The following is a 26983-nucleotide window of genomic DNA, read 5'->3' on the forward strand; positions in this document are numbered from 1 at the left end:
CCTCAGTCTGCTGCAGCTCAACAACGGCTTCTACAAATGTTGACATTTGCAAACATGAACAGTCTGGCATTCTGGAAAACAAAACTCCCCGTTTCTAAGCAAATTCTGCAAATGGCAGTACTCTCTCTCCCTCTCTAGTGAACATCTATTTCTCTGTGGCAACAGCCATGAGAGTGCTCAAGCTGTAAGTGGTCAGTTGTAGCCAAAAAAAACCCCCAAAAAACAAAAGGATCTGGTCCAAAACAAGCCATTACACCTTTACCACTGCATCCTCACTCACTGTGGTTGAACTCTGATCAGCCACATTCAGATATCAGCTTTATCAGATGGACTAATTAGATATACTCATATTTTGAAATAAGAAATGCAAAGATGACAGAATCTTGATATAGTCACAACCCAAGAGTGCCCAAATCAAGATTTAATTTGGGACTTTTTTGGGGGGAATAATAGATATACTGTATACATTTATAGAAAATTATTTTCACTAGAATTAAGCATTGAACAGAGAATCACTGGGCTTTATCAAACCGATTAGTGACTTTCAATATGAATAAAGTGAAAAATGTAGGAGAATTAAAAGCCTGGAATTTGAATTAAAATAGAAGTACTAGTATTATTTTAGGGAGGGAATCAAAGTTGCACTACACTGGTTAATGAGAATGAATGTCTTGGTGACTGCTGAACTGCACATGGCCTCACATCTCTCCTCAAGGTGGCGCTGTAGTTTTTAAATCTGATCTAAGCCTCACAATTAAAAGCTCAGTGTTTACGGCTTATATACTTATTCTCTAAAATACGTCTTGGATACAGGTCTCTGATTTCATCCAAAGACAACACAAAACTGGAATTTGTTTGCTACACACTTGGAGTTCTGTTGCTGCTTTGAGAAGAACAAACAATATTAGGTGTCAGAAGTATATTGTAGTTTTTACATGAGTATACTAGTCTTTTCTTGGCTTCAGATAACACTCAATTTTGGGGTCTAGGTGTGGACTGATGTAGTTTTGATTCAACACAAAAAATTCAATGACATGGTGTGTATCAAAAAGTTTATTTTCCTTCAGTTTCTGGTATCAAACAAGTTACAAAGTTTCCATTTCTTCTTGAAAAATCACAGAACATACAGCATCGAAAACAAATTGCGGAATGATCTCAGGATATTTCACACAAAACATGGTTGCTTCATGTCACATCAAAACATCACACTGTGAACACACAGAACAGGTAGGATTGACAACAGTTGCAGTCAATATTCAGAGGTTGGATTTTCTGCATATTTGAGTCATTATTGGGAGCACCACATTGTTCAGGATGAGGAAACCAAGGTAGTGTCTTTTTTTCAAAATCCAACCAAACAATGAATGTCAAGGAGCTGGCATGACCTTTGGTGGAGTGGAAGCCATAAAGCGGCTTTAGAGTTACGTGTCTGCTCTGTGAACCCGGCTGTCGTCACAGAGATGGAAACCTCCATCCACTGGGCTAACAAACAATGGTAATCCAGGTAGGCCACCCTGCTTGATATAGAAGTCTTAAGTTCATTCAACAATGGCACCATCGAGGAAAAGATGAGCAACTGTCAAACATATGGAAGTTGGAAGGAAAGATGACGGCAGGAAAAGCAGTAATGGAAGGAGACATAGCTGGCTCAATACTGTGAATGCAGCAACATCTACATATATAAGTGAGGGAAGTAAGCACAAGTGAATTCACATCTTCAGCCGAAGCTCCAGGGCCACGTGCCTGCAGGACGAATAATGTTAGAATTGAGAAAAGGCAGATGAGCCACAAAGCAGGATCACTTCTTCAGCTGGTAAACGGCTTCTTACAGCATTTAAGGAACATTTATCTCACTATTTATCAGCACTTTGTAACTTTGAGAAGTGCTACATAAATAAAGGTTATATGTATATGTTGAGGAGCAGGAGTTTAGTTTACTAACAAATTAAGGGATGTATTTATTTATTTATTTATTTTTAAAGCTAGCAAGCTCATTGATCCTGCTTTGTGACGCTGCTCTGTTGCATCAATGAAGAGGATGTGACCTGAAGAAAATGGAAATAGTGAATTGAAGATTACTCCAGCCATGGACCTACAAAAAAATACAAAATAAATAAAAATTCAGCGCGCTTTGCCGTCAGATGTACCTGTTAAAAAAATAAAGTGTATAAGTTAGTGTTGTGCGGAGAAATTATTTGACCCACCGCTAGTATAACCATTGTGAACCTCGTAATTGGCAGCCATGATGAAAGTCTCTTAAGCAAGCACAAGAAAAAGTTCAACTGAAAACAACTCATATCAACTCGTTTGACAAGACAATAAATCCTTTTGAACCAAGTAACCCAATAACCGACTGTAAACTATATGAGATAAAGTGGTTTGAAAAAACATCCTGCTAGTAAACCAGCCTACTGTGAAGCAGGCAGAGGGAGCACCGTGTTACTCAAGAATAAATTACTGAGAAACAGAACAGCATATCTCTAAGTTCAAAGTACATAGACTAGTTTCTTAAAAGTAAGGTACAAATAGATCCAATATGAATCTGTTCAGGCTTTACAAGACGATAAGTCTTATAACGATATCACTATAAGTGGCATTGCCGATACTTTTTCAAATCCACAGGATTTACTAAGGCACTAAAATTAGATATCAAGAGTTTTGATCCCCAGTGTAATAATGCACAGCATGCAACACAGTAGATACCCGTCACATTATCAAGGCACAAGAACCTCTACATCGGTTTAACCCAAAACATAAAAGGAATAAAACATGACAAACAAAAAAAGTCAGGTGAGAAAAGTTAAAGCTTACAACGTACAAAAGCGATAGGAACCGTTCACCCTTTAACTTCACAAGGAGTTTAGGAAGCCACCAGGTAACATCCCAAAAAATATGGCTACATTTTCAGAGACCTCATTTATCCTCATACCGTTAAAACTTAAAGCTACTTGAATATCTAGCGACTCTTACTGGTGAGGTTTACGCTATGTGCATGTGCAGTCTACTTTAAAACTTGTCGATGGATCTTTACTCAATTCAAGTTAAGTAGAAATTTAAGGGGAATACCACTAAATTTAAGAATTCAATTCACATATGCCATGTAGGATAGCCCAATCAGTACTTGTGAACATGAACAACTCTATCCCAAAGCTCGAAACCAGAGAACCGAGAGTCTAATCTGTGATGTCATCCAGATGCACAGCCTGGAGTTGATTTAGTGACAATGAATGAGGGACCGACTTGGATGATTGTCTAAACGTTAAACCTCCAAATTAACTTCACATTACAGTAGGGCTTTACTCAAATCTACTCGTATCCCAGGAAAGTCATTTAGGGTGCTGCTACAATTACTTGATCCATTTCATGTCCCATGGAGCTGTACATTAGTATGACATCACAGTTGAATGGGCAGGACATATTTCTCTCTTATTTCTGACTGTGGAAGACAGTTGTGAACGTTTGCTCATCTCATACAAACTGAACTGTTAAGTCTTAAGGAGGACAAATAATTTCAAAGCCAAAATTCAGTGGCGTTCCCTTTAAACGACCTAAATGAGGTGGTTACCGGCCCTTAAAATATTACCTTTGTTTAAAAAATTAATGAGCAGCAATACTCAAGAGTTGTGCATTAGGTGTTAAGAGTTTGTAAAACGTTGACATACTGGCATTTGGTGCAAGAGAACACCCGGGAACTTACAAAATACTTAAAAACATAAATTAATAAAACCTGGCACAAATAATAAAACTACTTAACCTTAAAAGCACCGGACAGATGGACATCACACACAAACACACATTTGTGGGCTAGAAAGTTTAACCGGCTTCACATACCTGCATGTTGACGGTATATTGGCCATATTTTTATTTTCTCGTTTCCCCTTAAAATGTTTGTCAAATATCTTATAAACAGAAATGTGGTCCAGTCATTTTTCATTTTGGTTTTTACATACAAATGAAACACTTGTAAAATGATTCATGTCTGGACACATCAGCATATTCTTATATAAAAAAGTTAACTTGATACATACAACATGTGTAAAGGAGAACTCAGAAATTTGGAACAGGGATAAACATTGAGTGAAAGTTCTGGCCTACTTATGTACATGATCACTAATACACAGATAATGGTTGCCCCCTCACCTTCTTATGCATTATGTACAGCAATCTCGCGTCTGACATAACTCCAGTGAGTTACTGTTAGTACTTATACTTAACTTAGAGAACTCTCAAATGTATGTTTGTGCTTTTTAACACATTTAAAAACCCACAATAGACAAAAATGTCATGTTTTGGAAAAAAACAAACAAACCACGAAAATAACTGCGTGCGGAGTTAGTCGGATATTTAAAAATAAAATATGTTTTCTGTAAACAAACACCATACACCTTGTGCTATCAGGGAAAAAGTAAATGTGCCTAATTTCTGTATATATTTTGATTATGTCTCATAAAATCTTGAGAGCCAGTCGTGAACTTTTAAATATTTAGGCAATTTAAGGTATCCTCAGTAACGTGATCGCACTTCCCAAGCAGGGGTGCATGCCCAGAGATAACCAAAATTTGAGAGGTTTATCAAAAAAAATTGTTCTGATGCAGCATATGTGGAGATGCTGTACAAGTGCCTGCAGTTGCTTACGAGCTCTAACATCCTTGAAGCAATTTGTCCCCATGTACGCGTATGACATCATCATCTATGTATACTTTGAAATGGAAATTAATATTATCAGTATGCCGAAGAGCCTGAAACTGAAAGGGACATTCTATATTTGGGGCAAAGCATTTTGGAAATTTGTTGACCTCTTCTGTTCTTCTACACATGCCAAAAATCTACATTAAGAGCTCAGCGTGAACATAACTTATTCAAAGTACTAGTTCAGGTATACTATGCAACCCAAAAGGCAACAAATTATCGATTGATGTCACAGACTCCGATCAATTATGCCAGCAAATATGCAAATTTATAACCTCGCTCGAACGCTACAGAAATGTGTGTAAATCCTGAAGGGAAATGTAAGCCATCCTTACTGATCTATCAAAATGTGAAATTATGATGTTAAATTACCAACCATGCACACTTAAGTTCTAATCATAAAACATCTACAAACCTTACATATGCACTCCCGCATAGTACACTCAACGCAGAATAGAAATCTAAATAGGTAACTATTCCAAAACCAAAGACATACAACTAAAAGATGCATCAAAAAAACATATTACCAGCCGAAACGCATTAAAGATATTTCCAAAATGCATTCAAGGTAACAGTTAAAAAGACCTAATTACATTCAGAACAAGGGGCTATTCCGTAAATGATCAAGTAAATCTACTCCCATAGGGCGATAGGTGTAAATGAACGGATAATCTGACCAATTTATCGGAGGAACAGCACTTCAACTGAAAAGCACCAGGAGAATCTACCAAACACAGTCACAACATTCACCATTCACCAAAACCACTGGGAAATAAGAAAAAAAATCCCATGCATGTTGCACGCTATGCCAAATGCATGTCAGCCTTTCAATGGTATGTGTCAATTACTAAATGATCATGAACACACACTCAGGCCAGCACTGTGTCTGTATACAAGTTCTCCACTAGGCAGTGCCATTCACCCAAAAACTGCTTAGAGACTGATCTCTACCTGAAAGCCGTCTCGGATGGGAAAAAATTAGACCCCAATAGTGATGAAATACTGCCATCTACAGAAGGGAAAACACACTGCCAAGGAAGAGCCCATGTGAATAGGCTGGCCACAATCTGCCACAACCGTTCCCTGCATCCAAACCACACAGCGAGCTACAAATATAAGAAGAATGACTACGTCAGAACAAAGTTCAGCTCTCAATCCTTTTCGTTTGTCATCATGAATCTTACTACTGAGGGGAGCAACCATTATCCCATGTAAACTGCTACTTAGTGTCCGTGTAAGATGCACAAAACATTCTTCAAACTACGTCAAAGTAGGGTTAACTGTCCAGTGCCTCTCCGGTGCCATTGAACAACACTGGACAATGGTAGACAATTTCAACCATAGTTTGCAGCTAAGGTTGATGCGTTCACTGTTCCAAGTCGGTAGGCGATGAATGAAGATCGGTGCTTGTGTGCAGAGCCGATGACTGTCAGTGACCCCAAAGGACTCAGGAATTGTTCGTATGCCTTGCTAGAGCTGTGCAGAGCCTCCCACGTCAGGGGAAAACGACTTCTTGTAAGAGGACTCGCTTTGTTCTATCGCTCTCCTCATCCATCAATCAGCGACACATCAATGTGGGACAAATCAATCATGTGCCTGTGTGGTAATTGTAATAATAATGATTAAAAAACACTGTCTCAATTGAGTTGAGATACTAATAAACACTTATGTTGTGCTTTGAGGATTTTGTACTTAAGCCAAATTCAAAGACCATCAAAGGTCCAAAATATAAAGTGCTACCAGAATCTAAAATCATCTTGCTTGATGATATCAGCAATGAATATCCATGTTTACCTTTGAGGTGAGCATTATGAATGTTTCAGGGTGTACTACCACAATATGTGATAATTTAACTGCTAAGTCTATAGATATAAAGAGGGGAAGAAGTGGTATTGATTACCTGTGGAAGCTCACTTGAAAACTGGCGGCATGCTGGGGGCTGGAAAATGTGGCGATGGCTTTCCGCTGCTGGGGCATCATTTTGAACATCTACAATATGCAAAAAAAGAGAAGTAAAAAATTAGATACAACTAAAGGCTCCTCTCATCCACAAGAGGGAGTGGGGGCGGTGAAGAGAAGTTCATTCATTCATTTTCTCTAACCGCTTCATCCTTTAAACTACAACAGAGGGCGCTACAGGATCATAGTAGGGAAATTTCATTACTGCCACTTGTCTGACATGCTGGTGGGTGAAAATAAACCTGTAGTCTTTACCAAGAGGTACTTCTCTTAAATATAAAAATGATGGCTAAGTATACGGTATGCTTACAGTTTCAATTCCTGGGTGACAAAGAATTATGTTACTGTTTACACCAACTCAACACTTTACAAAGTCATGAGGTAGAAGCTAGGTTGAATTTGCACTCAGGAAAATATCAAGCAGTGCGGCTGGTACCTACTTCTATGGGACCGATGGAGCTGAGAAGGTTCTTCAGCTGAAGGTCAGTCGTGGATGAGGAGAGGCCCTCTATGGACACAGTGCAGGGTTGGCTGTCTGCACCCCTTTGGTTCTGTCTGGTGGCCATCGGACGACCTCGTCCCATCTGCCCAACCACTGGCCCTGCACCCCCTCTGCCTCGGCCTCGGCCCGGGACAACCACCTACGCCCAAACCAAGAGGGAGAAAAATAGCCCACATAAGGGAGGAAAAAAGGGGGTGAGGGAGAAAGAGAAAGGAGGGGAAAAAGTAGATTGAACCTCTTGTTGCTTATACAGGCAGGTTGATGTTTTAATCCTACATTCAACCGCGTGGAGAGGAATTATGTGACATATCTACTAGGGTCTACTGTTTCTCAGCACAAATGAAAATTTAAAAAGCGGATGTTTTTTTTTCCTCCCCCACCTTTCAGATACCCCAAGCTCTCACTTGATTGACTTATCATATTTCTACATAGAACATCAACGTCAGAACGTGATGAGTGCGTGGCATGTGCATAGGTTGTATCTTCATAGGAGCTCGTGACTGAGAGGTATGTTTCTTCAGCTGCAGAGGAAGAGGAGGAGGGAGAGACCCCGAGGAGAGAAGAGGAGGGAGCGTGTGTGTATGTGTGAGTGTGTGTGTGTGTGTTAGGGGGGGCATAAAGAGAGAGAGGGGAGCCAAGCAAACGTTATGGTGGCTGCCTTACCCTGTCAGCGTCAGTGAGTATGGTAACTGTGACAGCAGCCTGGTGGTGACAGGCGTGCAGAGAGGCCAGGGGACCTTGTGTAGCCCCCCGTGTTACACTGCTTTCAGCTTGTCAATACTCCAGCACCTGGCATACTGTCCTGTCTTATTACCACTGCTGCTCGATTGGTATGTCTACTGAATGCCAGGGTAGCGCCAGCGGCACAGGACAACTTTACAGAGGACATTTCAGCTTCTTTTATTTCAGAACTGCCATTACCACACAGTGTGCACCATTAATATTTTTAGGTGGAATGGATGCAGGTATCCACTGTACAGAAGGGTGCCAAGCGCTCATTTACGACATACCCTGTTGTGTTGTGGGTTGCCCATGCCCCCTCGGCTAGCCTGGGGTGTCACGCCTATGCTCTGTAGCTGCTGTCCTGTCATGGTGTTAGCCATGGTAACCTTCCTTTGGGGGCCCTGGTTGAGCTGGGCTATCGTCCGGGTGCCCTGCTGCTGGACAGGGCCGCTGGCCTCAGGCCCCTTTCCACCCTGGATGGGGATGATGGAGGACAACACTCATTTAGCACCTCAAACAGCATTCCAGCCTTTATCGCCATCTGAACACAATTCCAGTAACTATTTAGGCAAAGTGTCAAGTTCACGGACAACAGGGAGACATGCAAGGCCGCATCCACAAAGCAAACTGAAAATGTGCTAGCGTTGGAGCTGGATCCCTATCAGACAGGCTGTGTAAAAAAAAAAAAAGATCAACCCAACAAGGTGATGGTCTCATTATCAAATAAAGTCACAGCTCAGCTCTGTCGACATGAGGGGGAGGAATTGAAGGTCGTCTCTTCTCCGACTCTGCGGAGAGATGTGACAGATCAATACAGGGGAAGAAAAGCAGCGATATCTCCGACCTGTCCCCAGTTGAGAGTAAATGGATTAATCCCTCCTATAGAAATCACAGCTCCTGATTGCACCCATCAAATGCTAAGCTGCATTACACTGGAACGACAGCAGCTTGATGTGTACCCCATCCCCCTTACACCACCCCCCCTCCACCCTCCGGCTTTTGTGCCTTGCGCTGCTTTGTATTATTCCTGATGAAAATATAATTTGCCCCTTATCTGTGTGCCTAAGCTATACAAATCCAAATCCTCAAAAGTGGCAACTTTCTTACACAGGTATTATGGTGCCCTCCCACCAAGAAAGATTAATTACAAGGGTCTTGGATTGGCATTCTTTTGTTGCCTCGCACCTGAGAGATGAGTTGATGGAGAGGGAGAGGGAGAGGGAGAGGGAGAGGGAGAGAGAGAGAGAGAGAGAGAGAGAGAGAGAGAGAGAGAGAGAGAGAGAGAGAGAGAGAGAGAGAGAGAGAGAGAGAGAGAGAGAGAGAGAAAGATAACATTGTCAGGCTGCCGTTGATGACAGCAGAACAATGTGGAAGAGGGAGCATCTGGAGAATCTTCTTTTCACCACAGCTACGGGCCTTAGCTCTTTCTCTCCGTTTCCATCTCTCTCTCTCTCTCTCTACCTCACATCCCACCCCCCTTTTTTTCTCCGAGATGCGGCACATCAGATAGCTCTGCACAGGTTTCCATTAACGCACTGACACCCAGTTATCTTCATCTGCAGCCAGCCTGCGATTCTGGCTCTGCAGCTTGATCCTCTGGGATGGAGTCGGAAAGCGGCTTATTGCAAATACTATCACATCTCACCAACATGCCTCATCAATGACAAGTACGAATGTTTAACATGCGCGCCTTTGTGGTTTTTCAATAGAGATTAATGTGTAATTAAGGCCACAGCAGTAACTTATCAAATGAGTGTAAAATAGCCGGCAGTGACAAGGGGTGGTAATTCTGGACTTTGTCGGCGTTACTGTCATTCTTGTTTTACCCTCTCCTAGGCATCTTTAAGAGAATACTCTTCTGCCCTTAAAAGAGGACATCAACCTTTAAGAGTAGCGACGAGATGTCCCCAACTCTACAGATAAATGTCATACCGGTCTCTTTAATGTCTACAGCCTTTCTGTGTTCTAAAGGTAAGATGTGCGTGAAGGCATCTTGGCTTCAATAACAGTTCCCAAAGCTTAAGAGGGGGAACTCTTAATGGATCAATTTTGCCAAAATGACACAGACATCACCATGTGTCATTCCCATAGGTTAGAAATCTTCTAGATTACAAAATAGACACTATAAGGGCAATCAGTGGCATTTAAAACCATTTCAAAACTTCTTTTGGTTTAGGTCATTTCCCTCGTGGGTGAATCTGTTCCAGAGTATCACATATGTAGGACCAAAAAAAAAAAAAAGTGTCAGGTGAAAGAGAAAACATACGCTCACCGCTCCTGAAAGTTTGACGACTCTGACTTTTTGTGGAATCTGCAGGCCTTCACCACTAGCATTCTTGGCCCGCTGCATCACAGTTCTTTTCACTCCAGGTTTAATCCCCTGAGGTTGAGCCTGAGCTTGGGCCTGGCCAGGACCCACAGAGGAGGCACCCTGCATGGGCATGCTCCTTTGGGAGACCTGGGTGGTCTGGATCTGAGCACCAGGCCTGTTTAGGTTCTGCTGAACATTGTTCCTTCTCTGTTGCTGTTGCTGCTGCTGTTGATTCTGCTGTTGCTGTTGCTGCTGCTGCCACTGCTGGTTTGGACCAGGCCCAGGAGTCTGTTGCTGCGGGACGCCTCCCTTCGCCATCTGCAGGCGTGTCTTGACATTGGGGCGTGGCGAAGGGGTCTGGGGGGTGCCGTTGGGGGGGAAGGGGGAGCCTTGGTTAGGGTTCATTTGTGGTGGTTGTGGTCTGTGTGGAAATTGTCTCTGCTGTTGCTGCTGTAGTTGCTGCTGTAGTTGTTGCTGTGGCTGCTGTGGTTGTTGTTGTATGGGGTGCGGTGTTTGCTGTTGTAGTTGTGAGGGGGGGATCTGGGTGGGAGCTGGGCCTTGGCTCTGGGAGTTTGACTGGGCATTGATCCTCTCCAGCAGCTCCTTCTTTCTGACGCCAGCCTGCATCTGCCTTCGCATCTCCTTCCTCTTCAAGATCTCCTCTCTTAGCCTCTTCTGCTCCTCAATCTTCAGACGGTACTGCCGCGTCTCCTCATCCTCATCAGGGTCCTGTGACACAAAACACAAATTGACAATATCACTGCCTGTCTCCTCTGACTGGAACGGGAGCTGTTCGCCATTGCTCTCTATTTGCACCATATTACTTGGCATGACACTCAGTTGTAATGAAACTCAAAACCCCAGAGAAATATGTGATAGTATTGATCTTTTCTTGCCAATGGACTGAAACCGCTGTCATTAACAACCTTATGATTGGGCCATTAATAAATGGGAATCCTTTTTCAGCACACTAATAAGCTTGGTCGAGCTTACCATTTCTGAATCACTGAATTTAACAGAGAAAATGGAAAATAAGTAAATAAATAAATAAATAAATTGGTGAAAGTAACACACATACTTTTCAGTGCCAATTTAGAAGAACATTTAAAAACAATGTACAGTTATCTGAAATCTTTGTGTTGGCAATATGTCAACAACTCTAATATTTTTCCCCATTCATCCATTCTGCAGGAGTGCTAAAAGCTAACCTGTGGTACCGTGTTGGATTGTGTGCTTGGGATTTCCTTGCGAACCACTGTCCTGCCTGGTACCCCAGGCTGTGATGCAGACTTGGCAACAACTTGGCCTCTTCCTCTGCCACTGCCAGGCACCGGTTGAATGTTCTGCCCGGGTCGCACCCCTTGTGTTGCCTTGGCAACAGGCCTGACGTTAGAGGCGGGGGAAGCAGTGGGGCGGGCATTGTTCATGTTTGTATTGCCAGGTGCTACAGGGAGCTCCCGTAGGTTGCTGTTGCGCTGAGGAAGGATCTGCATTTGCGGGTGCTTGGAGGCGGGTGGGCTCTGTCGAAAAGGCAAAAAAATAAATAAAATGTCATGTTGCGTCCATAATCAATCTATTCTTAATATACATTCAGTTATATCTGTTTTCCACTATGTTTTGTGACATCTTTAGTGAGCAATGATGCTGAGAGAACAATGCACAGTAATTAGAATGAGTCAGCGATTACGTACGGACCCAATTTGGCCGCTACATTCATCAGTGTGGGCAGAAAAGAGATACAACTAATATGTTAATCTCTCACCATCCTCGGCCTATTGGAAACATTGCGCTGTTGGGGGTTCTGAGGGCGGGGGTTCATCTGCCTGGGGCTGCCATGCGCCTGCTGTTGATGGAAGGGGTTCTGGCCGTGGTGCATCATGGGGCGCTGCTCATTGAGATTTAGTTGGTGCTGGTGATGTTGCTGTTGATGGTGCATGTCCTGCCTATGATGTTGCTGCTGTTGGTGCATAGGCTGATGAGATTGCAGTGGTTCATGATGCGGGAGCTGGGAGAGAGGAGGGCCGTGCATTAAGCCCTGAAATATCAGAAAAAGAAGAAAAAACACAACATGAGTAAACTGGCAGAATGAGAATTCATTAGTACTGAAGCACCAAATAATGCAAAATGTTCATATCCTGTTTTAAACAAAAAACAATATTATCAGTCTTTATGTACGCTTTTCTCAGTATTCTTGGATCAGGAAATGTTCTGCATATGATTAACCTCCAATGGGTGTCCTCATATAGCCGCATAGTAGTACTACAACAGTGACTCAATCACTAGAGGGAGCCCTTGTCTATGCCTCTCGACAGCAAAATAGAGAGGGGCCTCTCAAATAAACATGAGTCTTTCTCCTCAACGCTTCACTAGCAGCGAATATGAAACTAGTCTGGTTTATTTATGTGTTCATTACTCTAGTCTCAACCATTTTAATAATCTAGAGCAAACCCGGCAAAATTCATAAATTCATGATAGAGGAAGCATGCGTATTGTTTGCCAGGCGCCTTTACAAGAATTTTAAGAGGCAGGATTGTGAGGATGCTAAGAAAACATCATGGCAAAAAGGATCAAATTACCATATTTAGCAAGCAAATTCATGCACGATTGGCGAAGAAACAGACAAATAAACAGCACGTCATTTGTGGGTAAACACATCACAAACCTTTAGAATCATCTCATGCACAGAGCACAACACACACACACACACATCTATTGGTTATAAATATCACTTACTCTCAGTCGTACCTGCATCCCAAACTGGAGTTGCGGAGGGGGGAAAAGGTTTCCCTGCTGCTGGCCAAAGGGCTGCCGGGGGCCCATGAAGGGCCTGGGCTGGTTGGGGGGGCCACCTTGTTGATTCAAGCCGACCATCCCCTGGTGGCCCTGGTGGGGAGGGAGGTTGGGTCTGGGAGGTTCTCTCTGAAACAGGCCTAGCGGGCCCTGGCCCGGCTGGTTGAAGGATGGCCCTGGTTGGCCAAAGCCCATGTGCCCCTGGCCGGGCAGCTGCTGCTGCTGGTGGAGGTTGTTGCTGCTGTTCATCAGAGGGCTGGGGCTCTGGTGGTCAAACATGTGCTGCCCAGGAAACCGTGGCTCTGTGCCAACAGCAGCAGAGATCGAACAACAACAACAAGAACACAACAAAGATGTCAATTTCTTGTTTTTCCCGCCTTGAAGAGCCAGTTTCAATACATCAGTGACTCCCTCTCCAGGTGTATAGGGTTATGGCAGGGGACACACAAGCCGACATCTCTATCAACAGGAGAGTAAACAACCAATTGGGTTGTATTTAATTCCGCATTAAACCATGAATGAAAAATCAGGACTATATGTTGAATGCAGTTTCCAAGGCTCATTCAGATGTATATATGTATACATGCATATAACATGAGTGCTGCTAATAGAGCAGCACCAGAATGCTAGCAGCATACCCTGTAGGTATACCGCCAGAGGTGATGCCCAATAGAGTTAAATATGCTAAGAGAGCTTCTTAACCCTTTTCAGGGCTGGGTGTGAGACTCACCGCCGATAAAGAGCGGCTCTCTATCCTGGGGGGCTGGAGGTGGCTGGCTCCTAAAGGGCTCCATGTGATGAGGGGGCCGCTGGGGCTGACCAAAATTACCAGGCATGTGCTGCTGGAAGTCTCCCGGTCCCTGGGAAAACACAAAACTCATGAATTATAGGCCATACTGGGAACTTCATAATCACAAACAAATTAAACTAATGAAAAATGGGAATTTGTGCTAGAGTATTGCATTGGACAGGGAGTACTTGTAATTGAATGGCTAGGGTCATTAAAACGATGCAGAATCTTGACTTGTAAACATCAATATGCATGCCAATATTTAAGAAACCCTTGAGCATGAATTTGAGAGCAAATGCATTAATGCTAGTTGGGGCTTTGTTGATATGGCTGTCTAAAAGCCTACATCTCTAACAAGGAAAAGGTATTTCAGATGGGGATCAGTGCTTGCCTGCTTGTTTCAACCATTTTGTATGTTCGACAGCTTTCTACTCACTGCATGCACGCTACTCCCCCATCTACCTTCCAAGGAAAACTAGATAACAACCCTATAATCCCTCCTTGGAATACGAATCCCCCTCATAACTGTCTCCTTTATTCTTTTAAACATCCGTCTCTGTTGAAAAATTAACCTGCTATTCAACACGTGACACTTCCACAAATGGGCTGCTTGCCTCCTCCAAGCCTATTGTAAATTACTTAAGATGCTATCAAGGCTTAATCCATCTTTATTCCACTGCTGCCTGGCAGTATTTAGAGAGAGGGAGAGGTGTTTGAATGCTACAGGGCCAGGGTCTCAAAAAGTTGCTTAACAGAAAGTTAATCAAAGGGGCTTACACGGAGCGAGGATCACATTGTTATTGTGGGCACTATCATACTCTTCTAAAGGTCAGACAGACAGGTTTGCACAATGAGGGCTCTAGTGTCCACATAATACCTCTGAAATAACGCAGCTCATCCTCTCACTGCTAATCCTTGATAAACAGGCTGCGGGGTGCTCAATATGTAACTGATGCTGAGATAGCTCTCAGCAGAGAGGGGATAACCAAGACAAATGTCATATAATGGAGTGGGGCCAAATGTCAAACTATTCAATGGGGAATGGAAATTTGGGTTTAGAAGTGATGTTTTGTTTCTGGGTTTCATGTTAAGACTTCTTACAAGCTCTGCAATACAGACTGTTGCCATTTAAGAATATTCTTTGTTTTCAGGACAAAGTACCTTTGACATGAGAGTAACAGCTATGGCGCTGAGACTGTCACCAATGAGGCATTTCAGATTAAAACATTTAATTATCAGAATGCGCATAGCAATAGCAAATACAGTATTTCAAAAAGGTATTGACCACAAAAGAGTATAGCTCAGACTGACTAAATTATCAAATACTGCAGGGGGTAGCATCTTCATCTAACTATTTTGGTTTAACAGAATGTCATTATCAAAATTGATTAAATATTCTTAACTTTAATTGGCACCCAGATTAATATTTCAAAACCAGTCTCCGCTAGCAAAAATGAAATGCAGTAATACTAGGGGCTATGACCCCCATTCCCCGAGTCTTTTTAACAATTAAATTTGATGGGATGATAATGTATGATAATCATGAGTAATCAGGTGCCCAGTGGTAAATGGAATGTTGCCGGCTGGTATGTCACCTGCATTTCAAATTGTGTCCTTGGCAACAGCAGCCTAAATGCGATTGACAGCTGGGGAATCCAACACTATGCTGTGCATCAGCCCAGTTGTCTGCAGACCCTTCCAACCCCTCCTCCTACTTTCTGATAAGAGGTAAAACAGCTCCCTGCTACCCTGCTATCAATATCCACCACAATCACACACTTCTGAAAACAGGAATTGGGTGATACTGACATTGAGGGGGGATGAGAGCTGAATAAAATTGCTATTTTTTTACAGAGATGGACTCCAATATGAAAGCCTAGCTCATTTGTCAACAGGGCTTGTAAATCCACATGAAATGCAATTGGATGCAGCTATTTTCCAATAGCTGATTTGCATAAATCCATATAAAATGTGCTTTCCAGGAACGTGTCAGTCAGCACCAGCGCCACCTGATGCCTGGGCATCATTAGCTAGAAGGACGGAGTAACTTAAGGCACTTTGGCTGGCTGTCTGGCAAGCCATTTCCCCCAATACAGTAATCACTTTAAAGGCATTCCTGTCATCTCTTGGATGGGTTCTTTGTTAGTGAAATAAAGAACCTTTTTCTTACAGGCAAGCTACTGAGTTAAGATCCATTTTCTCTGACGTGAAATTTGGCCTTCAGAATATATGGTGCAAAAAGGCAAGAGGCTCACCCCAGCCCTACTGAACCATCACCATGTTTCATTAATTCAAATAGCGTTCAAAAAAAGGTCTCCTTGGCTTTGGGACACAAACTTGGGGAAAGTGAAATTTAACTGGCAGTATATCCTGGTTTCACAATTCCATTATGTGCCAAGCTGGCTAGTCTGAGCCCCAGCCCATCCATGAAGAGTTGCTAACTAAGTCCCGCTATTGCAGCCCCGACCTCCAAAAGTCTACCGCCTAAAGCCCCTATCAAGCATTTCCAGTTGTGCAGCCAGACTCGTATCAGTGTTTACAGATTTGCTCTAACAGTATTTGGCCAGGGCAGGCGGTCTAATTGCCATAATGATATTGCCCTCACAAAGAGGCACGCTAACCGTGTGGTGGGGGAGAGAAAGTGAGGCGAAAGGGAGGGAGAGGAGCAGCTGCTACTCACAGGGAACCTCTGAGGACCCACAGCAGGTCTGGGCTGGCTCTGAGCAGGAGGCATCAAGGGCACTGCAATGAGAAAGAGAGAGGAAAAAGAAGGGGGTGTTGAGAGGGGGAGGGGGAGAGAGATTAAAATGAGGGGCAGTAGAGAGAGAGAGAGGGTGGCGATAGTAGAAAAGGAGAGAGCCCATTAGACACCTCTGTGCTAAAGGCTGTTACACAGGCATGCATGTTAAATTTCACCTCGGAGATGTTGCTTACATCTTTACACAGCTGGGCATAGGCCAGCAGCTAAAGGAAATATTAAACGTATGAGGTTCATTTCTCAAATTCAGCATCAAAAATTAGTAAGTTAAGACATTTGTCGTTTGACAACATTTGGCACAATACATTTCAAACAACAAAACAAACAACATGCAACTGAACTGGATTTTTCTGGTACAGTGGCACAAAATCAGGTTTAGTATAAAACTGATAACTGGAAAACCTTCAATTGGACTCAATCCCTAAAAAAAAAAAAAAACACACACACACACACACACACACACACACACACACACACACAAACATATATATAAAATCATAACACACACACACACTTAATCATAACCAGAGGCAATCCCTGATCTTCCAGTACACGTATTCCTCTCAGGAGCAAAACCCAAACCCCCACCCGACAGCGCAATACAACACAACGCACACACATACATACACACACACACACACACACACACACACACAGACACACACGTGCGCACGCACATGCACACACACTTTGCTAACAAAATTTCAATCGTAGCCTGGACAGACAGGCCAGATAAACCCATCTCAGGGAATGAAATGGTGATGCTGCCAGAAAAAAAAAAATTGAGGATAAACCCATTACTGGCTGAGAGAGCTATTCACTTGTCATTCAACCAAACAACAAAATGACATTCTAATCCAGACACCTTTCAGGGCAGTGCAAGGATAACTGCCAACCAAAATGGCATCATGTACCTCTACTGAGCATCCTATCACCTCGATGGTGAACCCAGAAAAGAGGGGGAAATGCTTTTACTTAGCGCAAAACAGCAAAGAAAAAGCCTTTGAGTGAAAGTGGATATCGGCCTACCTTGAACAGAGGAGGACGCAGGGCCTCTGAAGTGGGGGTTGATGTGGATGTTTTTGGGCTGCGGAGGCTGCTGCTGGTGATGCTGGGGGAAGTTGGGTGGCGGGGAGCTCATCATGCGTGGTGGCGGCTCCATCTGGGGCCGCACCGGTGGCGAGCGGTGAGCCATGTGTGGGGGGATGAGGGGCTGGAGGGGCTGCTGGGCCAGCGGGCCCCCGTGCTCCTGAAAGGGAGGAGGTCCTCTTGGGCCCGGAGCGTGGTGGTGGTGCTGCTGGGACTGCGGTTGCTGCTGATGAGGATGATGAGGAGGAGGCATTCTGGAGGACGGCGGCTAATTGGAGGGAGATGGAGAGAGAGAGAGGAGGGAAAACCAAAACAACCTGTCAAGACACATTGCTTTCTTGGAGGAATCTGCTATCCTTGCTTGCAGTCATACGCTGACAAGCCAACATGTCAATTCACAACCAAAAGTGATGATGGTTTCCTAGAGTAATTTCTTGTAAGTCTCCGCTAAGGATGAACTATACACAGATTCTTTAGCAACTATTTTTAGTGATATAAAAAGTAAGACTACAGCCCCTGCTAATGCCATATTTCATTATTTCTCTTTCCTGCTGCTTTTAATGTAGAATTTACAAGCCTACCAGAAAGCTGTTTGAGGAAACCAAACTGGACCAAATTAATGCATGAAGCACTGTAACTACTGTTTGTAACACCAACAGCCATGTTCTCTGCTAGCATTAGGATGTATCAACTAAGGGTGCACCGATTGATCGGCCACTGATCATAATAAGCCAGTAAACATTCTAGAAAGGACATCAGTGATCAGTCGATCACTGTTTCAACTGCCTGATGTAAAGGGCCTTTTACACAGGAAGCGACAATCGGCTGGTCCTTGTTCATTTTCAATGAGCGGTGCGCGGGGTGACATGGAGGAGCGGGCAGATTGAAAGTCTCGTTCGTGCTCGTATCGCGCACACGCCCGCCCGCTCAGCCACAGTTGAATTGTCTTTAACTTTTTGACACCGCAACACGCAGTTTCACCACACAATTGATTATCAGCGGACACCATGTCGCCTGACTACTGAAATGAGAATTGTTCTGTTGTCACTGAGTTTGAAAAATGGAGGGAAAGTTGATTCTTGAGGTCTGTGATTTCCCAAAACTTAATGACTGCTTTCTAAGCAACTACCGGGACATTAATGAGAGAGCTCAAAGTGTCGGTGCAAGAGTGGGTGTATGAGGTAGGCTATGTAGGCTACATTACAATTCAGTAGTTATATTTTTCTGTGTAAACATATGCAACTGTTAGCTAGCTAGCTGTAATTATAGCAACATCTTCTGGACTACACAGCTGTGCGTTACGGCCGTTTCTATGGTTACCACACGCGGAGCACCAGCTGTTTTTTCTCCTTCACATGAGGCACGGTGAGTGCCGCGGAGAGGCGGTGCGAGTCCGCATGCGGCTGTCGCCTCCCGTGTAAAAAGTCCTTAAAATTGCTGTGCACTTTTACACGACGTGCCATTGTTAGTAGGAAGTCTGGGTAAACTGCATCATTGGAACGGTGATCAGCTGATCACACATAAGATAAAACATAAAAAATAAATGTTAAAAAATTGGGGAATAGGAATTGACCCAAGAAAACTTGATCGGTGCATCCCTAGTATCAACACCAGTTTAACAGTGACATATTTATGAGACAATATTACATGTAGCATCTTGAACATTGGGATTCATGAGAATTGTAATAGTGAATAATCATGGCCCAATTCATAACTCCCAAATAATTTCCCACTGCTTTATTAAAAATCACCACTAGTCTTAATTATTTAGGTTGCATGTTTAAAGTGACTTTCTTTTCCCTAGACCTTCAAAGGCCTTGTATGAACTGATGAGCAATGTAAATGAAAGGATTATATGCTTGGAGAGATATCCAATAATAAAAGCCCACAAGAAAACTAAATCCTGGGCAAAGAACAAATTTAATTTTGTATAATGCTGTCTAAATGGACTACCGCCAAATGCTTTGGTGTAATCCATATATCAACATTGATAAGGGGAGCAGAGGAGTGGTTTAATTGACTTTTTTCATGAGCAAACGACCACAGCTCCAGAGGTCTTAGACAGCAAAGAGAGCACTAGCGAACAAAATACATGTCAAGTATAAATACATCCAGCCTTGTCATAAATGTGATGGATGCAAGAAGGTATAGAGTAAAGCCAGAGACAAGCAATTTCAAATCATCTTATCCAGTGAAGCCCTTATGTTCCCTTCAGCTAATCTTTAAGAGGAGTGGGCTGAGTATCAAGAGATGCATTATTCCATGTAGCCAAATTAGTAGATTATCCCTTTAAAGGCGCTCAGATGGATGATTCTGCAACGGTTTACCTGCATGCCCATGTTTCCCATCAGCGGGAGCCTCTGGTCAATCATTCTTCCTCTGTCACCTCGGAAATCTATCATTCCGAACCCCGGGAAGCCTCCTCTTCCTCTGCCTCGCCCTCCTCCTCTCCCTCGGCCTCCGAAACGGCCTTGTTTCCTCTGCTGTTCTTGTTTCTCAAACTCCATCAAATCGGCCTTGGCCTGCTCTGACAGTTCTGATGGTAGGTGGGACAGGAAAACATGAGCATGAACCGTTTGGAAAAACTTGTTAAAACTGGAACACAATACAAGTTTCGTTGAGTACAGCGTTAAGACTGGAATTCAATATGGTCTTGAAATAAGGATGTAAACCTATTGCAGTCTAGAGAGGAAAATATTAGGGGATTCAATCTGGCTATCACTGTATGAAGGATGAGTTATGACAGGCAGGAATAATTCGTACCCAGTGTTTCAGGGATGTTCCTTCTTTTACTGCCCGCGTCCGCCAACCGCACAACAGAGACATCCTTCCTCTCCGATTTGAACCGTAAACGACCAGACTCTTCATGTTCATCATCCTCTTCATCAGATTCCTCCTTTGTTTCTTCTTCGGGCTCAGCTTCATTCTCAACCTGAAGAAGACATGTTCTCATGTTGACAACATCCTACAATTCCAATACATTTCCTTCAACATCAAGTGCAAATTCAGCTCTGTCAGTCAGGGGTGAGACACTTCACTCCTACCATCACGGTTTACAGTGCTTGAGAAAATAATTCTCCACAAATATTGCCTATTTTTTACTGAGCAGTATCTACTTGGAAGTAAAAGTTTGACTGTCGTGAAAATGTAACTTTAACTATGAATCTTCACACCCTCAGTGTGAATTTTCACACAACTCTCACAATCGTCTTAGAGCATTCAGAGAAAACTATACTTCACTACCATGCATGACTGTACAGAAGCTTACTTTCAAACAGTGAACTATCAAAAGCACAAATGAAACTGGACTTATGTACGGATGAAGAGCAGAAAGATAATAAATTAGCGGTTTGCAACCCCAATGTGTAGGGTTCTGTATTCTGAAATCACTGTAATCAATGTACACACAGTGTCAGTTAGGTGATATATAGAGAAGTCTCAGCCTACCTCCTCTGAGTCAAAGACCTGAGAGCCCCCGGGAGTGTCTTCCTCCTCCTGCTCCTGCTGCTGCTCTTCTCCCCCCATCTCTCCCTCCTCCTCGGGGGCCTCCTCCTGTTGGACTCCATGCTCATCTAGTGGCTCATCAGCATAGGTTGTTGTGTATTCATCATCCTTAAAACAACAAATGGAAAACCCGAATTCATTAGTTTAAGTGGTAACAATGCTCTGATAATGGTCAATCATATTTCAGTCATTACTGGATAAGAGAGTATTTTATCTGAGGGAAAAAAAATACAATAAAAAAAAAAAAAAAAAATGCTATGGCAAATATACCTAAGCATAAGGAGTAAATGGAGGTGTAGTCTATCAACTGAAATCCAATAGGAAAATTTATTAAATATGAATGTATTGTCTTAGCTGTAAGGTTTCAGTTATTTGGCTGGCTAAGATAAGTTTAGCAACTGGGCCTAATGCTGAAAAAACATTGGAGTTGAGACGGATGGAAATGTAAACTTGTTTATGAAAAAAATCATACAGAGCATAAAGGAAAACATTGAAATGTTATCGAGCGGATTTTGGGGAGGCACCACCGAGCCCCCCCCCCCCCCCCCCCCCCCCCCCCCCCTGAATTACCATAACAGTGGGAGCAAGGCTTCATTACTATTCCTGACGGCATTTGAAATTCAATGAGATGTAAATGTTTGACATGATATACAGAAATGCGGGCGCAGATAAAAACACTCCTCTCCGGTTCAATGATGGTGAAAATATCATCGACTGGCTCTTTCACAAATCACTCCTTTATTGGCCCCACTGTAACTTCATGACTCAGTGCCAACAACATCACACACAGACACAAACATTCTGGGAGATGACAAGTCAGTTTCCACAACTCCATAACAAAATTTTCAGATTGCAATCACTCCCTCCAAAACCAGTTGCATCGATCTATGCATCATCTGTCTAAAGTCACTCCAGCAAACCAACAAGCTAAAACAAGTGCACACTTGGTGATATATATCTAGTATACGGGAGCTGCTAATAAGTCAAACATGCCGATAACAGAAATTCATTGCTAAATAAGGTCAGTCTGTAAGTCAGAGAACGGTGTTTGGTGTTGCGCTCCATTAACCTGCCAGCCAACAGCACATATTAATGCAGAAAAAAACCCTCTCAGCAAACGAGACGGATGGACAGGCCGCCCCAAGGGGACACAACAGCTTAATCCTTTAAACTGTTCCGCACAGTACTGCTGAATGAATACCGCAGCAAACACAAATGTCAAGCCCAGGCAGTTTAGTGACCTTGTAAACATAGTTATTACACATAAGAATACATATGCGCATCCACACCTGCAGACATTTTCCAAAATCCCAAATAAGCATAGAGTAGTGCGGTGCACCCTCAGTAAGAAGGTCAACATCTTATCTTGGTATGGAAAAAAGGAGGTAGCCTAATATATCTTTGTCAGGTGCCAAACGCCATCACACCTTGGTAAATGGACCATAACAGACATTTGCACATGGATCTGCTCTTATCTTTGATCCTCTTAGTCCAGGCTAAGAGGGAAGGGAAACGAATAAAAGGGAAACTCGCATCAATCATTAGAAAACTGTATGGGGTGTCCTGAGGAAGGTCAATAATCTTTTCACCTGCGCGAGACTTTATCAGATCCAGTCTAAAGCCCGAGATAAAAGCCCCCCACATTAACCTCCGCCGATTGGCAGCACATCTCCCCCACACAAAGCAGCCTCTTACTCCCCCAAAGATACAGGGCCCAAGGTCACAATGGCACGGGGATTTGGAGGCGACAGCAGAGCATTACCTCACGCCAAACAAGCTGTCAACACAAACTTTGTCAGCAAGACGGAGAAATTAACTGGCGGGAAGTGATAATGAAGCTAATCCTCCCCTGCCCCACAATGCCAGCCAGCATCTCCGTCTCTTGAATAGATTTCAATCCTCACCATGCCCATACCAAGACAAGAAAATTGACATTATCTCTAAGATACAATAGAGTTAGATAGACAAGGGAGAGGGAGGAGGTTTGGTGTGTGTGTGTGCGTGTTTGTATGTGCACGTGCACGCATACGTGAGGGAGCAAATGTGAGGACTCACTTGAAATTCACCGTCTATGGGCTCATTGATTTGGATGTCTAACACTTCATCCTGGTAGCCTTCATCGCCTTCAGCTAATTCTCCAGTGTAATCCATTTGGTCTTCAGGCATCTCGGTGTCGTTGCCCTGGCTGTATTCCTCTGTGTACTCTTCTTCCCCCTCTTGCTGATACCCCCCCTCCTCTACATCCCCTTCCTCGCAGCCCTCTGTACCCAGGTTCACGATGTCATCTGTGTAGTCTGCTTCCTGCAAGTTGTCCTGCTGGTCATAGGATGTGCCCAAGCTAAATGTGGCATTGAAGCACACATCCTGGCCACTGAAAAACAACAACAACAACAAAAACACCTCAGATTTCCAGAAAACAAAAATGAAGTTTAAAGCTACAATATGCACAAATTGTGCCTTACATTTGTCGGTTTAACCACTAAAAAACATTAAACCGACTGAAACTTGAACATGCGGCACGGAAATAGTCATCTTACCTCATATTTTGATCTTCATCATCACTTTGGAGAAGGTCGTCATTCAGCTCTTCATCTGACGCTTCTGAGGGATTCTGAAACAAAAAGCAGCAGCAGTCAGATCAGTCAATACAGGGACATTTTATTCTATTCTTCCTCAAGCACGGGCTTCAAGATAGCATGGGCCACAGTAGTGCATATTCATACGCTTTTTATTGTGTTTGAGGCAAATGGCTAAAATTAGGCTAAAATTCAAACTGAAATTGTGTGTGTGTGTGTGTGTGTGTGTGTGTGTGTGTGTGTGTGTGTGTGTGTGTGTGTGTGTGACTGTGTGTCAGGGATGGGGGGCAGGGGATCTCCTCCAACCCAAAAGGATGCTTTATTCCCATGTGGTGAAGGCAATCTGGGCAGGTTAAGACAGTTCTTTTTTGTCCACCGTACTTCCTCCTGGTTCACATCAATAAATCCCCCTGTGGAGGAGCCACCTGCTACATGCCCACTGTTCAGTATTATTATTATCTAAATGTGCTACCATCACCAACAGATACTGTTTTGGATATTATTTCCCCATTTTCTATATGTAATCGATGGAACACCCACATGTTGGTTAGAGACTATTTTTGTAACCAGTGTGAACAAAGCAAGTAGGATTGCGGGAGATTTTGTTTCGTCTTACCTTTTTACCTGACAGCCAATCCTCCTGCAGTAAATCCTCTTCCAGATCACTTTATAAAGGAGAAAAGACAATCAATAAAAGGTTAGCAAAGCCGGCTAATAGCACAGCGCGTTATGTCTATTCACCAAACATGATTAACATATTGCTTTAAGTGCTGTCAATCCCTGCCATCACAATCTCCGTAAAAATAATTTTTGGTAGATTGGTAGGCTATGACTTGGCTATGGCTATGACTATGAGTTGTATTTTCAATTCCCCTGACAGTCCCGGTGTGGTATATTAGGTGCTTCCTTTACGTGACCAATTCTAAGCTTTGAATACATATTGTGCACCCATGTGACCAAAACAAAAGTTAAAAAAACAGAAGCAGGAAGTAGGGTTGAACGATTTTGAAAAAATATCTTATTGCGATTATTTTGACTGATATTGCAATTGCGATATGATTTGCGATATTAGAGGGAATGATAATTTTGACATCATTATTCTCATTTTCATTGAAAAACGTATTTAAATGATTATGGTGTGATTTTTGCGGGGATCTGTACCAAACAAAGATGTTTTCTTAAGTCTGTAGAATATAATGTGTAGGCCAGGACATCTCTGCAGCACAACAATATTTAATTTAAAATGGTATTTTGACACACATTTCACCTTTAACAAATACTGCGCCTCCTGCCATTTGAAAATTGCAGTAGGCCATATTGCGATTTCGATAAAATTTCGATTAATTGTTCAGCCCTAGCAGGAAGCTCCGGTGTCATTTGGAGATACTTTGGTTTTAAACCACCTTAGCCCTAGCTCAAAGTTTGCCTGAGGGCTTTGCTGTGCCCCAAAGTAATAAAGTAGTAATTATTTGAATTTGTAAATAAGGACCACAATAAGAGTAAAACAGTAAAATAGAAAACAAGACTGCTACCTGAAATGAGAAAAATAATCATGATCACAATATTTAGCAAAACAGTCTGGATTATCATTTTTGCTATAAAAGGTGCAGCTCTAGCTATAGAAGATCAACTCAAGAGTTCTGTAAGAAAATAGAAAACTTTTGAAATTTGTTTAGGTAATGGCACTGATAGAGAGGCCTAGATGTTAGAGAAATGAGCTTGAAAGGTCAAGGTTGGAATCCTTGAACATCTTAGAAACAATCTGGGCGGAGACAGTGAATTAGTAACGCTCTCCCCTCCCACCACACCTTCAGTCTATGTGTCCTTGAGCAAAGCACTTAACCTCCAATTACTCCAGTGGAACTGCTCAGTGGCCAGCAGAAGAAGAATGTGGCAGTACTCCAGGTGTGAACACGGCTAATGTTTAACTGTTTGATTATGAAGCACAGCGTTGCTCAAAAACCCCCTTCACAGCTCTGTTTGCGCCGGGGTCTTGATTCACCCTGTCAGGGCTTATTTTCCGATATTGACTGGCTTCCTGTACATTATTCCTTAACTTATTACACTGCTACTTACTAAAGACATCAATCATCAATACTAAAGGCATCAATCAACCTGGCTAATATCCCACTCCAACGCACAGACCTGATCACAATCCGATCGCAATACGTGCTGTATGCGTTTAACATGCGTTTTTTCTTATCTAGATAAAATATCCATATACAGATCGCATTTTAGTGCGCGTGAATCACATCGATCACATTGCCGACAGAATGCAGACAATCAGGACACATAAATACCAGGTGTAAATTCAACGGCCGTGATCAGATTGAACATTATCCGGACACCATATCTAGATACAGATGGCACTGTAATACCAGGTGTAAATGGGTGATACAAAACATCAAAGATTCAGGGTCAGGCCTAGTGCATTGCATGTTTTCCTGCTCAATTCATAGCAAACAGCTGGTGTTTAGCTCTTTGGTTGATACGTCAAGCTCCAGGTCACACTGAACAGTATAATGTATTTTATCTGCATTAACATATTCTACCAATTTTTTTTTTAGTTTGTGTCACTCGTCTAGGTCGCCCCTCTTCTTAACATTATTCCTGGTAGTGTCTGCACACAGTCAGCATATTTAGAGATATTTTGTTTTCCTACCTTCAGAAAAAAACATTTGCTGACATTCATTCTTGTACAGTATGAAAAACTTCCAGACATGAAAAATGCCCATGCTAGATATTCCATCACAATAAATATGAAGTTTTAATCTGTTTTTTTCATCGTTTCGGTTTTATCGTTATTTTATTGTGCCCATGTTGAGTGTTTTAACATCAGTGCGCCCATTACATTACACTCTGCTCATCACCTGACACCCACAGGGAGAAATGAAATCTCCACCATGAAATAGCCTAATCCCTCAAAACATGTCACATCCATGTCTTTTTATTTAGGCCATCTTTGTTAGAGGGACAGCAGTTAATTTCAAGATAGGTTTGACACTATAAAGTTTGTATTTTAAAAACAACGAAAAACAAGTAAATGTTAAAAAAAAGATCTAATTACACACGGCATAGATTTCAAAAAGATTAGGTGAAATATCAACTAGATAGTAAATGGGCTATAACTCTAAATGACACCGGTGTTCTCCTTTAAGAATAGCAGCAGAATGCATAATATCAGTAGAGGAAAGCTGATTCACTTGTTTGATGGGACAACTTGGATCATACTGTATTTCAGTTGTTCAATCAAAACTATCAGTAGCCCCAGAGATTTGAAACCTAAATGCCC

General features: G+C 42.7%; 1 protein-coding gene across 2 annotated transcripts in view; it reads right to left on the reverse strand.

The window, feature by feature from the left end:
• Positions 1 to 1037: 1037 nt before the first annotated feature.
• Positions 1038 to 26983, reverse strand: part of rbm33a (RNA binding motif protein 33a) — a 31715-nt gene continuing 5769 nt past the window's right edge. Inside the window, exons 3-19 of one of the 2 annotated variants that reach the window (XM_071899301.2) lie at positions 24308 to 24356; positions 23653 to 23726; positions 23171 to 23486; positions 21059 to 21223; positions 20375 to 20543; positions 19939 to 20147; positions 17552 to 17879; positions 16445 to 16506; positions 13705 to 13834; positions 12930 to 13276; positions 11947 to 12219; positions 11393 to 11704; positions 10146 to 10913; positions 8161 to 8346; positions 7089 to 7289; positions 6590 to 6678; positions 1038 to 6285 (exon numbers count right to left, since the gene is read on the reverse strand). In XM_071899301.2, the coding sequence (XP_071755402.1) occupies positions 6237 to 6285; positions 6590 to 6678; positions 7089 to 7289; positions 8161 to 8346; positions 10146 to 10913; positions 11393 to 11704; positions 11947 to 12219; positions 12930 to 13276; positions 13705 to 13834; positions 16445 to 16506; positions 17552 to 17879; positions 19939 to 20147; positions 20375 to 20543; positions 21059 to 21223; positions 23171 to 23486; positions 23653 to 23726; positions 24308 to 24356 (3727 nt within the window). In that variant the 3' untranslated portion in view covers positions 1038 to 6236. Of the gene's footprint in view, positions 6286 to 6589; positions 6679 to 7088; positions 7290 to 8160; positions 8347 to 10145; positions 10914 to 11392; positions 11705 to 11946; positions 12220 to 12917; positions 13277 to 13704; positions 13835 to 16444; positions 16507 to 17551; positions 17880 to 19938; positions 20148 to 20374; positions 20544 to 21058; positions 21224 to 23170; positions 23487 to 23652; positions 23727 to 24307; positions 24357 to 26983 lie in introns of both variants that reach the window. The other variant, XM_071899300.2, reaches the window with a different exon arrangement.

The sequence above is a fragment of the Centroberyx gerrardi genome, chromosome 22, assembly GCF_048128805.1.
Source record: "Centroberyx gerrardi isolate f3 chromosome 22, fCenGer3.hap1.cur.20231027, whole genome shotgun sequence".
Classification (NCBI taxonomy): Eukaryota; Metazoa; Chordata; class Actinopteri; order Beryciformes; family Berycidae; genus Centroberyx; species Centroberyx gerrardi.